This window comes from Heterodontus francisci, chromosome 11, assembly GCF_036365525.1.
Source record: "Heterodontus francisci isolate sHetFra1 chromosome 11, sHetFra1.hap1, whole genome shotgun sequence".
NCBI classification, from domain to species: Eukaryota; Metazoa; Chordata; class Chondrichthyes; order Heterodontiformes; family Heterodontidae; genus Heterodontus; species Heterodontus francisci.
Genome location: NC_090381.1, coordinates 79,380,470 through 79,393,790, shown reverse-complemented (window position 1 = coordinate 79,393,790; position 13,321 = coordinate 79,380,470). Strand labels below are relative to the sequence as shown.

At 42.5% G+C, this 13,321-nt stretch overlaps 1 protein-coding gene across 2 annotated transcripts in view; it reads right to left on the bottom strand.

Moving 5' to 3' along the window:
• Positions 1-13,321, bottom strand: part of LOC137375323 (chloride channel protein 2-like) — a 495,095-nt gene that overhangs the window by 349,806 nt on the left and 131,968 nt on the right. For both annotated transcript variants that reach the window (XM_068042304.1, XM_068042305.1), the window contains exon 2: positions 6,345-6,476. In XM_068042304.1, the coding sequence (XP_067898405.1) occupies positions 6,345-6,476 (132 nt within the window). The remainder of the gene's footprint in view (positions 1-6,344; positions 6,477-13,321) is intronic.

Here is a 13,321-nt window from a genome sequence, read left to right as displayed (position 1 = left end):
TGGCTAAGCCAGCATTTATTGCCCATCCCTAATTGCCCTTGAGAAGGTGGTGGTGAGCTGCCTTCTTGAGGCACTGCAGTCCTTGGGGTATAGGTACACCAACAGTGCTGTTAGGAAGGGAGTTCCAGGATTTTGACCCAGCGACAGTGAAAGAACAGCGATATCATTCAAGTCAGGATGGTGTGTGACTTGGAAGAGAACTTGCAGGTGGTGGTGTTCCCATGCATCTGCTGCCCTTGTCCTTCTAGTTGGTAGAAGTCACGGGTTCGGAAGGTGCTGTTGAAGCAGCCTTGGTGAGTTGCTGCAGTGAATCTTGTGGATGGCACATACTACTGCCACTGTGCGTTGGTGGTGGAGGGACTGAATGTTGAAGGTGGTAGATAGGGTGCCAATCAAGCAGGCTGCTTTTTCCTGAATGGTGTTGAGCTGCTTGAGTGTTGTTGGAACTGCACTCATCCAGGCAACTGGAAAGTATTCCATTACACTGCTGACTTGTGCCTTGTAGATGGTGGACATGCATTGGGGAATTAGGTGAGTTGCTCGCCACAGAATTCCAAGCCTCTGACCTTCTCTTGTAGCCATGGTATTTATATGGCTGGTCCAGTTCAGTTTCTGTTCAATGGTGACTCCCAGGACATTGATAGTGGGGGATTCAGTGTTGGTGATGACATTGAACATCGAGGGGAGATGGTTATATTCTATTTTGTTTGAGATGGTCATTGCCTGGCACTTGTGTGGTGTGAATGTTACTTGCCACTTATCAGCCAAGCCTGGATGTTGTCCAGGTCTTGCTGCACATTGACGCTGGCTGCCTCAATATCTGAGGGATTGTGAATGGTGCTGAACATTGTGTAATCAGCAGCGAACATCCCACTTGTGACCTTATGATGAAGGGAAGGTCATTTGGTAATGATAGAGTGGGGGATATGCCAGGCCATGAGGTTACAGATTCTGGTTGAATATAATTCTGCTGTTGCTGATGGCCCACAGTGCCTCATAGATGCCCAGTTTTGTGTGGCTAGATCTGTTTGAAATCTATCCCATTTAGCACGGTGGTAGTGCTACACAATATGATGGAGGGTATCCTCAATGTGAAGACAGGACTTGTCTCCACAAGGACTGTGCAGTGGTCACTCCTACCAATACTCTTATGGACATATGCATCTGCAACAGGTAGATTCGTGAGGACAAGGTCAAGGAGTTTTTTTCCCTCTTGTTGGTTCCCTCACCACCTGCTGCCGACCCAGTCTAGCTGCTATGTCCTTTCGGACTCAGCCAGCTCTGTAGGTAGTGGTATTATCGAGCCACTCTTGGTGGTGGACATTGAAGTCTCCCACCCAGAGTACATTCTGTGCCCTTGCTACCCTTAGTGCTTCTTCCAATTGGTGTTCAACATGGAGAAGCACAGATTCATCAGCCGAGGGTGTGGGGAGGGGGGGTGGGGGGGTAGGTGGTAATCGGCAGGAGGTTTTCTTGCCCATGTTTGACCTGATGCCATCAGACTTCATGGGGTCTGCAGTCAATGTTGAGGGCTCCCAGGGCAATTCCCTCCTGACTGTATACCACAGTGCCGTTACCTCTTGTGGGTCTGTCCTGCCGGTGGGGCAGGACAGACCCAGGGATGGTGATGGTGGTGTCAGGGACATTGTCTGTAAGATATGATACTGTAAGCATGACTATGTCAGGACATGCTTGGGCAATTTTCCACATTGCCAGGTAGATGCCAGTGTTGTAGCTGTACTGGAACAGCTAGAATCTTCCTTCTGTGCAGGTAGCCACCTAATTGTCCTTGGCAGCATTGTCCCCTGCTCTTCTGCCCTTGTGATACCAGGGAGTGCCAACCCCCTTCAAAGCCCAGGTGCTGAGCGCCCACTATCCCTGCCAAGGGTATCCCATTTCCAAATATCAAGTCTGCCTTTGCCCTGCTGACCTGTTATATGGCCAGGGTGATCCCTGGGGCAGCCATGACTGACTCCCCATTCTTTACCTGCCTCCGTTCAGCTGGTCAGTTTCTGAAAGGGTGGGTAACCTGTCTGCCCCTTCAAAAAAAATTTTAACGGACTTAACTTGCCTCAGTTGGGAGGAGAGCAGGATTCCAGTCCCGCCCTCCCACCTCCCTGGTGATTACTGCGGGCACTGGATCAGCACCTTGAAATTGACACCACCATGTGCCAGTATTTTCGGCCCCCCAACCTCCCATTGCCTCCTGCCTCCGGGGGGCTCGAAAATTCAGCCCTACGTTCGTGCCATTCCCCAACACAGATAACCCTTGTCTTTTAATTAGTATGTAAACAACCCCTGAAATAAACTGATAAAATTTCAAGAGAATCACAGTTCTGCATTCTTAGCACATGAAATATATTTTAAATACTGAATATATTCGTTAGTTTTAGATTATCTTTTAAGTTCCACCACCCACTACCCTCAAATGAATACCTACATCTCTAGTACGGTCACATCCAAACTGTTCTCAGAAGTGCTGAGTCCAGAGTAAAAATCCCTGGATCTTCGTAATGGTTTAAAGGAACATTCAGAGTGGAAAAAAATATTGCACAGAACTAATTCTTAGATAGGCAGGGGAATAAGATTGAGAAGTGGAGGCAAAAGCCTTGAAATTTCACTGTAAGAATATTGGTATATGCAGGTTGACTTTCAAAGCTTCATTGTATTCAAAATACCAAAATTGCAAAAAATCTGAAGTAATAATGTAAAATTCATTTGAAATTAATTTTTTCTCTGAAAGAACAGATGAACGGAGTCTTCATGATGTCAATATGTGACTTTTGTTTCCAGAGTCTTTTTCCCGGAAGATTAGAAATTAAATATTTTTAACAGCACAGATTAAGACAGAACTACTGAACTCCTAACATAAATTAAAATCATGTTTAAAACGAGTTATCACCTAAAATATAAAGACTTTGCCACAAACTTTATATTTTTGTGTAACCACAGTGAAGATTTATTTATAAACCAAGACTATGATTGTTAAAAGAGAAATAAAACACGTCAGACCAGTTATACCAAGTCAATTTACACAGTGCTACAATGCAGTTGTTTACTGGACTGTTGCTGGTACTTTTTCATTTTTATAGCTTGGCTTACAATAAAATCACGATGTTCCATGCTTTAATGCCTTAATTGGACTTGAGACTTTATTAGCAGAAAGCTGTCTTTCATTTCCATTACATTTACAATGTCATGTAGAAGCATCACAGAGGCACACTACCGGAAGTTTTAGAACAATATTAGATTTCAGCTAAAAAACATATTCAGTGCCACAAAGAGCAAGTGCAGCTGGCTGTCAAAACCAAGAATGAGCCTATCACTCCATCAGGACTTTCAAATTTAAAGGCAAAAAACAAATTTACCAATATATTACAATTTTCCATGGAGGCACACTGCGTAAAATAGGTTTTTAAACACACTGGTATAAAATATTTCTGAATGAGCAGCTGGAGATACATTTAGTCTGTGCTGTGTGACACACATCTGTTGATCAAAACATGCTGAGCCTTATGAGACCAAGTCCCTTCCATTGCTTTATTCATGTTTTAGTTATTCTAATCCTTTTAAATGCCTCTTTACCGTACTATCTTCAGGTTACAGGATGTGAAATACCAAGCCATGAATCTCTCCACCATTTAAGTTGCAGCAGACTGGCAGACAGAATGGGGTTAATATTAAAACCCCGTTCACACCCCTCCCCCCAACAGATGGCGGTTGGGAGCAGGGGTTAATAATTTTAAATCACGCAATCCTTCCCCATCATCTATTTATGTGCCTGCCATTTTTACAGCGATGGGTAATGTGTTGTGTGTGTGTCCTGTCTTCACTTCAATATAATACTTAAATCAGGCTCTGACATCTGAAGTTATATTTAATAGTTGCTGGCCAGGAGATGAAGATGGGAGCTGCTGGCTCAAGCAGGAATGTGCTTTTTAGAACACTCCTTGTAGGTCAGGAGAACAGAGACCCACACAGTACCACCACCTCCCCACTGTTCCCTGCCCCCGCCATCCCCACACATCATCTCTGGTCTCCAGCCTGCCCTATGATCAGCTAACCTTCCCCCCCACCACTCCAACCCCCACTCCCTGGCCTACTCCTTGATCAGCCAATCCCTCCTCCAACTCATCCAAACCCCGATCTCCAACCTGTCCTGCAATCAGCCAACAACCCCCCCCCAACCACTGACTATCTGACTGGCTCCTTAAAGGGAAAGGGAGGAAAATGATAATGGTGTCCCACTGTTAAATGCAACAGGACCTCCTGGAATTTTCAGTTTTCCTGCCCTCTCCTGCATGATCCCCATAAATATCGGGGCTATTGTGTTCTTTGAAGGGAAATGCAAGTCATGCTGTAGGCTTTTTGTCCTCCCCTTCTGCTTGATGCTGTAAAGTGAAATGCTTTACTCTCAAGAGGTTGACATTTGCTATGTTGATTTAAACCAGTCAATGTCTATGGAATCATGGTCCAGTGCTCTGTCAATTTTTGCCATTTATTGTACCAAAATAACTAAAATGTGCAATCATTATAATCAGTGGGCTGGAACTCCCATTTGCTCTTAATAACCTTGACACGTGTACCAAAACCCAGTAGTTAATGCTTGTGCAGGCCCCTTCCTGCGTAGAATGCAAACAATTCTTTATCATTTCAGTCTACTTATCCATACCAAAAGAGGCATTTCATAGCCTGATTCCCAGGATCAGGGGTGAGTTATAAGGAACAGCTGGATAAGCTGGGGCTGTACAGCCTCAAAAAGACAGAGCATATTGAAATGTGTAAAGTTGAATAGTTTAATTTTCTAAAGAGAAAGAAGTATTTGGAAACTGAAGGAATATGAGAGATACTTGGATTTCAACAAATTATTTGCATCACTAATAGATGTTGCTGATATCTGAACCATGACTTGCTCATAGCCAAATAACCATTTGGCCACTGCCAAGTTGCTGCAATCTACTGGGCACCAGACAGGATTGAATAGTCAGAAGAATCCTGATCCCAATTTCAGATATGGATTAGAGTGTCAGTTTGGGGCATCCAAAGTCAAACATGGGATTTGATTATAGGTTCTTTCACATTGTTACGATCAACCGCTCCTGTCAAAACCCCCAATCAAGATATACGATTCTAATTGTGGTGGGAGAGATGCACTGATAATTCAATCCGGTTGATCCACAGATCACCTAACATATCATTTAAAACTTTCCAAATTAAAGAAAGACCCAGCCAAATTGTACCGTCTATTAATCCCCGAATGAGGCTAACCAAACCAGGTGTTTTTAAATCAACAAATTAACTCTTTAATTAAAAGAACTAAATTCTTAAACACTATGAACACTTAAAAATAGAAAAATGAGAGTCCTTGCAAATTTACAGTCCAATGTTGTTCGAAGTCCGGCGAATTTCAACAATTAAAGACTTGCAAACACTTTCAACAGAATCAATCTGACTTTAGAGTTTTTTGAGGGATAAAAGATTGTCACAGTCTAACTTCCCTTTCTTCAATTTAAATTACCAGAGATCTCTGTCTTAGCTTGACTTTTTAGAATTTCGAGAGATAATAATTAGACAGACAAAAGTCCTATTTCCTTCAGTTTAAATGGTTGAGGGCTCTTTTTCAGTGCTGACACCACAGCTGTCTGTCTTCTGTCTGTGTTCAGTTAGGACAAACTGTCTTCAACTGCCAGTTCAAAACTGAATTATAACAAATGTATCACATCAGGTTCACTCCCAGTGGCTGTTTCCATGGTATCGAGAATCGCAGTCTCCAAATGGCGGTTTCTAAGGCAATGAAAATGCACCTTCCTATAACTCCTAAGGCTCTTAAAGCAATACTGATCCCTTGCAAGCCTTAAAGGCAAACCGCATATTCTGAAAAAACTACAGGACCGTGACAACATTATTACTGCATTTTAACTGCAGTCTCACTATTATGACACCAATTTCAAAATCTTTAAGTTACACTTTCCTGAGTTACGTATGGGTGTGTGTCGACTGAAGACCAAACATAGCAGATTCAGAAAGGTTTGAAAACAGCTAAAATTGCCTGATTCAGGTAAAATTTCAAAAGGAACCCAATTTTTCCAATCTATTTTAGTAGTTGCTGTACCTATTCAAAAGCAACCAATCACTCGCTGACAAAAGTGCACAGAAAGCCTACCTCTTCCTATTGCAAAGAAGCAGATCCTCTGATTTCTGTGAACATGGGGTGGGCTATCATCTGCAGATACATCAATTTTGTCAGAACAAACTAGGTGGTGGAGGGTTGACAGCATTTTTAGGTGACTGTGTTCCTATGGAGCTCACTGTTTTCATTCATCAATAGCAATTTCTAATCTTACCTTGTAAGCACATAGCGATAGCAAAGTCCATGGCCCAGCTGACCAAGGCCATCAACAATCCTAGCAGTATCAGGAAAATCCAGTCTTCCCCCACTTTCGAGATGAGGAATGTCTGACATCGCACAGTACATACTGCAGACAAAAAGAAGGATATTATTACAGAATGTAGTGGATTATCAAATTAGTAATTGCGAATTGTCTCATTAATAGGTGGCCAACCGAGCAACAATAAAGTATTTATTGTCCAAACGTTCAATAGAGAACAGCTTGACGAGCTTCCATACTGTTTTCTCAAGCTGTGAGTGAAAAATTCCCTCATTTTCAACATATTCGTGCCCATTATTTAATGGGACAGCATTGTCTTGAGGACGTGTCTAGCAAGACACTTACTGAATATAAATGGAGAAAGGTGCGTTGATGTCAAGAATACAAAGTTGCCAATAGGATCAAATACCAAGATACATTTTAATTCCAACTAAGATTTTTTTTTAAAAAACAAGGGTGCAGTGAATCTACTAGCTCAGATTTTGTGGTGGTAATAACACCAAAACTGTCACTATCAATACACCACTGAAACTGACAGCACTTCTGGGGCTGAATATTTAGGCCCTGATGGTGGGGGGGGTGGTGGGGGAAGGAGCATGGAGGTCAGCAGATGCTTAAATTTGCACTGCTGGCCAATGAGCCGGTTTGGCAGCTCCATCCTACCCATGAGCCATTTTACCTGCCCGGGTACCCACATCCACATCATTGATATATGTTGTGAACAGCTGGGGCCCAAGTACTGATCCTTGCGGTACCCCACTAGTCACAGCCTGCCAATGCGAGAATGGCCCATTTATTCATATTCTCGATTTTCTGCCTGTTAAACAGTCCTTAATCCATGCCAGTATATTACCTCCTAACCCATGTGCTTTAATTTTGCTAACCAACCTCCTGTGGGGGACTTTATCAAAAGCCTTTTGAAAATCCAAGTATACTATGTACACAGACTCCCTTTATCAATTCTGTTAGTAACATTCTCAAAAAACTCCAACAGGTTCATCAAACATGATTTCCCATTCATAAATCCATGTTGACTATGCCCAATCAGTTCATCATTATCCAAGTGTCCATTTATCACATCCTTTAGAATGGATTCTAACATTTTCCCGATGACTGATGTAAGGCTAACAGGTCTGTAGTTCCCCATTTTCTCTCTCCCTCCCTTCTTAAATAGTGGGCTGACATTTGCCACCTTCCAAACTGCTGGAACTGTTCCATAATCTACTGAATTTTGGAAGATGATCACCAATGCATCCATTATCTCCATAGCAACCTCTTCCAACACTCTGGGATGTAGAATATCAGGTCCTGGGGACTTATCAACCTTCAGCCCCAATAATTTCTTCAATACAACCTTCTTACTAATTTCCTTCAATTGTTCATTCTCCCTCGTCCCTTGGATCTTGAATTCTGGGAGATTTCTTGTATCTTCCTCAGTGAAGACAGGCACAAAGTAATCATTTAGCTTCTCTGCCATTTCTCTATTCTTCATTATAAATTCTCCTGACTCTGCCTGTAATGGACCCATATTTGTCTTAGCTAAACGTTTCCTTTTTATGTACCTGTAGAAGATTTTACAGTCCATTTTTATGTTTTTTGATGGTTTACATTCATTATCTATTCTACCTTGCTTTATAGTTTCTTGGTCCTCCTTTGCTGTATTCTAAAATCCTCCCAATCCTTAGGTTTCCTACTATTTCTGGCAACATTATAGGCCTTTTCTTTTAATCTTATACAATCCTTAACTTCCTTTGTTATCCACGGTTGACTGCCTTTACTTTTTGGTGTTTGTGCCTTGAAGGAATGTATAGTTGCTGTAAACTATGTAATTATTCTTTGAAGACTATCCATTGTCTATGCACTGTCATACCTTTTAATGTATTTTCCCAATCCACCTCAGCCAATTTGCCCCTCATACCTTCATAATTTCCTTTGTTCAATTTTAACACCCTAACTTCAGATTGAACTATCTCACTTTCAAACATAATATAAAATTCTATCAGATTATGGCCACTCATCCCTAAAGGTTATTTTACAACAAGATTAATTAGCCCTTTCTCATTACATAATACTAGATCTAAAATAGCCTGTTCTCTAGTCAGTTCCTCAATATACTGCTCTAGAAAACAATCCCTAACACACTCCAGAATCCCGTCCTCCAAAGCATTAGTGCTCACTAGGTTTATCCAGTCTACATGCAGATTGACGTCACCCATAATTACTGTTTTACCCATGCTACATGCTTCTTTAATCTCCTGATTAATACCATGCCCCACACTACCACTACTGTTTGGAGGCCTATAAACAATTCCTACCAATGTTTGCTGCCCCTTGCTGTTTCTTAGCTCCACCCAAACAGATTCCACATTTTGTTCTTCTGATCTGAGATCCTCCCTTACTAAAATCTGATTCCATCCCTTATCAGCGCAACGCCACCTCCTTTTTCTTTTCTCCTGTGTCGAAAATCTAAAAAATATTTAAAAGGATAGACAGGGTAGATGCAGCTAAAATGTTTTCCCTGGTTCAGAGTCTAGAACCAGGGGTCACAATTTCAAAATAAGGGGGAAGCCACTTAGGACAGAGATGAGGAGAAATTTCCTTACTCAGAGGGTTGTGAATCTTTGGAATTCTCTACCCCAGAGGGCTGTGGAAGCTCATTCATTGAGTATGTTTAAAACAGAGATTGACAGATTTCTAAAAACCAATGACATAAAGGGATATGGGGATAGTGTGCGAAAAAGGCATTGAAGTGGATGATCAGCCATGATCGTATTGAATGGTGGAGCAGGCTCAATGGACTGAATGGCCTACTCCTGTTCCTATGTTACCGGGCAATAGCCAATTAGGCTAGTTAAAGGCCTATTAAAGCCTGTTGCCAGAGGCTGACAGTAATTTTCCAGTCGGCCTCCAGGTCCCCAGAGGCATCGGGGACAGTGTAGCTGCCTGGAGGCAGACGCCAGGCGGTAGACCCCGGGCCAGCACTCCAGGCAAGGTTAGATGCCCTTCCCCACCTGTCTTGCTTCAGCTGCAGCCGCAGGCTGCCCTATGAAAGGGATACACCTCCACACTGATGGCTCGGCGGATGAGGGATTGTTTTATTAAAAGTTTAACTAGTTGGAGAGTCGCCTTCTCTCTCACTTATCTGAAAAGGCAGCCAGCTGCTTCTTTACTGTTGGAGGGCCTCTTATTGATCTCCAACTTCGAGAGCCAGCAAGCTGTTCTTAACTGGACGGCGAACCCACCCTCTGGTAATTAATTGGCCAATTCAGGGAAAATCACAGTTGGGTGACTGTTCTCCACACTGTGCGGCCTCCTAACCTCCATCTGACCTGACAGCAGGGTCCTGAAGCCCATGGGGAAAATCCTGCCCCTGGAGTCTGTAATGCACAGAATAACGCGAAAATCCAGCATTTGCTCTCAGCGATTCTACACTTCTCCAGAGGGCGAGATGTTGAGGCCCTCAGAATGCAATCCATAAGCAATTAATGAATTGATAAAAATTTCCACTTTTACGCTGCCAGTCTCACTGTAAAAACCCTTGAAAAAGTTACATCTTGTTGAAGGAGGTGTAACTGAATTATTAACTGTATACTAACTTCATAATCAATACTGAACACATTTACTGAACTTGAATAGCTAATTTTATATTTGTGGACCATCAATTGTTTTACTTATGATAAAAAATGTCACATTTTTAAATAAACATTTTTAATGTTTGTTTATATTGATATTTTAGCTTCTATCTAAATCCAATCATAACTATTTATTTCACTATCTGAAAATTTAAATTAAAAGTGCAGGTTAATCAGTGCTTTTCACTTCCTGGTTTGCAGCCATTGAGAATGCTTCAATATGATTGGCTGCTTATCCCGATCACTGATATCACTGCTGCTGCACTCCTGGAGACTTGGCGCCAGATTTAAACTGCCACCAGGAAAAAGGAAGTCCACATCACAGAGATTGCTAGATCTTTGTGGGCAGCTTTCACCAAGGTTAGCAGCCAGCGCCGTTGCTTTGCCACTGACTGAAAAATCGAGCACAATATCTGCAACAGCAAAGTCTTCAGACCAGACAGTCTGACTGTTCTAGGAACTATGTCTGCTGAAAACTGGGAGTTGATAAGATCCTTCAAACATCCAGAAAGGTTACATTGAAATTTACAGCTCACAGCACAGAATGGTGACAGATTGGGAGATTGAACTAAACTGGAAGTGGATTGGTTAATTCTCTCTATGTCCTCTGCCCTTTTGCAGTAAGCATTTGGCACTGGATATATGGTATAGTTGATTAAACTTTGATACTGAAACTAGTTAAGTTCTTGTGGGTGTCACTGTCCTCATTATCCTTGGCAGGAAAATGACACACAACATAATGGTAAAGATGTCATCTTGCTGGGTGCCTATTGCACAACAGCAGTTGCCATGCTGGCACAGATGCAGTTGAAAGGAATGGTGATACCCATTTGCTAGAACCAGCCACATTAACAAAATCTTGCTAATTTAGTCTGAGTATTTTTCAAAGAGCTGCCAAATTATCTTTTCTTTGTAGTATAAAATGTATTCAGAATCCTTTCAATGCATTTTGTTTGGAAATAGACAAAGCCAAGCGATATTTATTTATGTATTTTTTAAGTTTACTTACTGTAAATGACACATTATTATTGTTGAGCTTTAAGAATATTATGTGGTTCCCTATGTTGCAGCAGTGCCCTTCAGTGATTCAACATGTGTCTGTTGGCACTAATGTGCTGGTATGGAACTACTGAATCCAGAGCCTCAAATGCAAGTATAGGATTTAACATTGATTGCTGCTTCTCTGCCAGCATCTGAGGTACATTAGCAGTCTTAAAAATGTACTTTCGTTCGTGGCCTACAAAACGTTGCCACATACAATATTGATCATTTTTATTACATCACAATGATTAATTTGTTAGGGAAAATAAAGCCGACAGACTGATCATGTAAGTAATATTTCACACTGGAAAGGAATATCTATAACTTTTCTAAGACTTCTGTTCCTATGCTGGAATGGATATGGAACTGGATATGGCAAATTTAAGTCTGTTGAAGGCAGACATAGCCAGAATTTCTTCCAGAAATTGTAACAAGTAATCAGTGCAAAGTGCTTTTCATTACTCAGCCCAAGTCTGGATTGGAATAATGGTCTCTTTTTTTTTATTATTCGTTAGTGGGATGTGGGCATCACTGACTAGGCCAGCATTTATTGCCCATCCCTAATTGCCCGAGAGAAGGTGGTGGTGAGCTGCCTTCTTGAATCACTGTAGTCCATGTGGGGTAGGTACACCCACAGTGCCGTTCGGAAGAAGTTCGAGAATTTTGACCCAGCGACAGTGAAGGAATGGCAATATAGTTCTGAGTCAGGATGGTGTGTGACTTGGAGGGGAATTTGCAGTTGTTGGTGTTCCCATGCATCTGTTGTCCTTGTCCTTCTAGGTTTGGAAGGTGCTGAAGTGCATCCTGCATATGGTACACACTGCTGCCACTGTGCGTCGGTGGTGCAGGGAGTGAATGTTGAAGGTGGTTAATGGGGTGCGGATCAAGTGGGCTGTTTTTTCCTGGATGGTGTCAAGCTTCTCAAGTGTTGTTGGTGCTGCACCCATCCAGGCAAGTGGAGAGTATTCTGTCACATTCCTGACTTGTTCCTTGTAGATGGTGGACAGGCATTGGGGAGACAGGAGGTGAGATATTCACCACAGAATTCCCAGCCTCTGACCTGCTTTTGTAGCCACAGCATTTATGTAGCTGGTCCAGTTCAGTTTCTAGTCAATGGTGAACCCCAGGATGTTGGTAGTGGGGAATTCAGCAATGGTAATGCCATTAAACATCAAAAGGAGATGGTTAGATTCTCTCTTGTTTGAGATGGTCATTGCCTGGCACTTGTGGCGAGAATGTTACTTGCCACTTATCAGCCCAAGCCTGGATATTGTCCAGGTCTTGCTGCATTCCTACATGGCCTGCTTCAGTATCTGAGGAGTTGCAAATGGTGCTGAATATTACACAAATCAGTGAACATCCCCACTTCTGACCTCATGTTGGAGAGAAGGTCATTGATGAAGCAGCTGAAGATGGTTGGGCCTAGGATACTCCCCTGAGGAATCCTGCAGTGATGTCCTGGGATTGAGATGATTGACCTCCAACAACACAACCATCTTCCTTTATGCTAGGTATGATTCCAACTAATGGAGAGTTTTCCCCGATTCCCATTGACTCCAGTTTTGCTAGGACTCTTTGATGCCATACTCCGTCAAATGCTGCCTTGATGTCAAGAGCAGTCACTCTTACCTCACCTGTGGAGTTCAACTCTTGTCCATGTTTGGATCAAGGCTGTAATGAGGTCAGGAGCTGAGTGGCTTTGGCGGAACCCAAACTGTGTCAGTGAGCAGGTTATTGCTGAGCAAGTGCCACTTGATAGCACTGTCGACGACCCCTTCCATCACTTCATTGAACTTCCCAGAATCAGACATGGAAGAACAAATAGGGATAGAAACTGATTATGACCTGTTTTTTGATGCATACCAACAGTGCACACCTCAACCAGGAGGCCGAAAGCTCACCCAAAATTGGGCCTTGGACCTATTTCTTTATGTTATGTTCTCATTTCAATCATTTTGGTGAGCTGTCGGTACCTGTCGTGCCTCCTGAAGCAGCTTGCCTCCTTCAAAAGAATGACTTTTGGGTCTTTCACCTGTTGGCAGCAGGCCTTTGGCAAGATCCAGGGAGGTGGAGTGGACAACGTGAGAGAGCTGATAACTGGCTGTCAGTGGCCCTCGGGAATCCTGTGGAGCACTTAATGTTCAGTTGATGGTTAGCCACAGCAACCGCTTAAAAATCCTGAATGAAGGAGGCCTGAGTGCATTTTCCACTTAACACCAGCCAGTTTAACAGAGGAGGCATAAAACAGGCACAATGCCC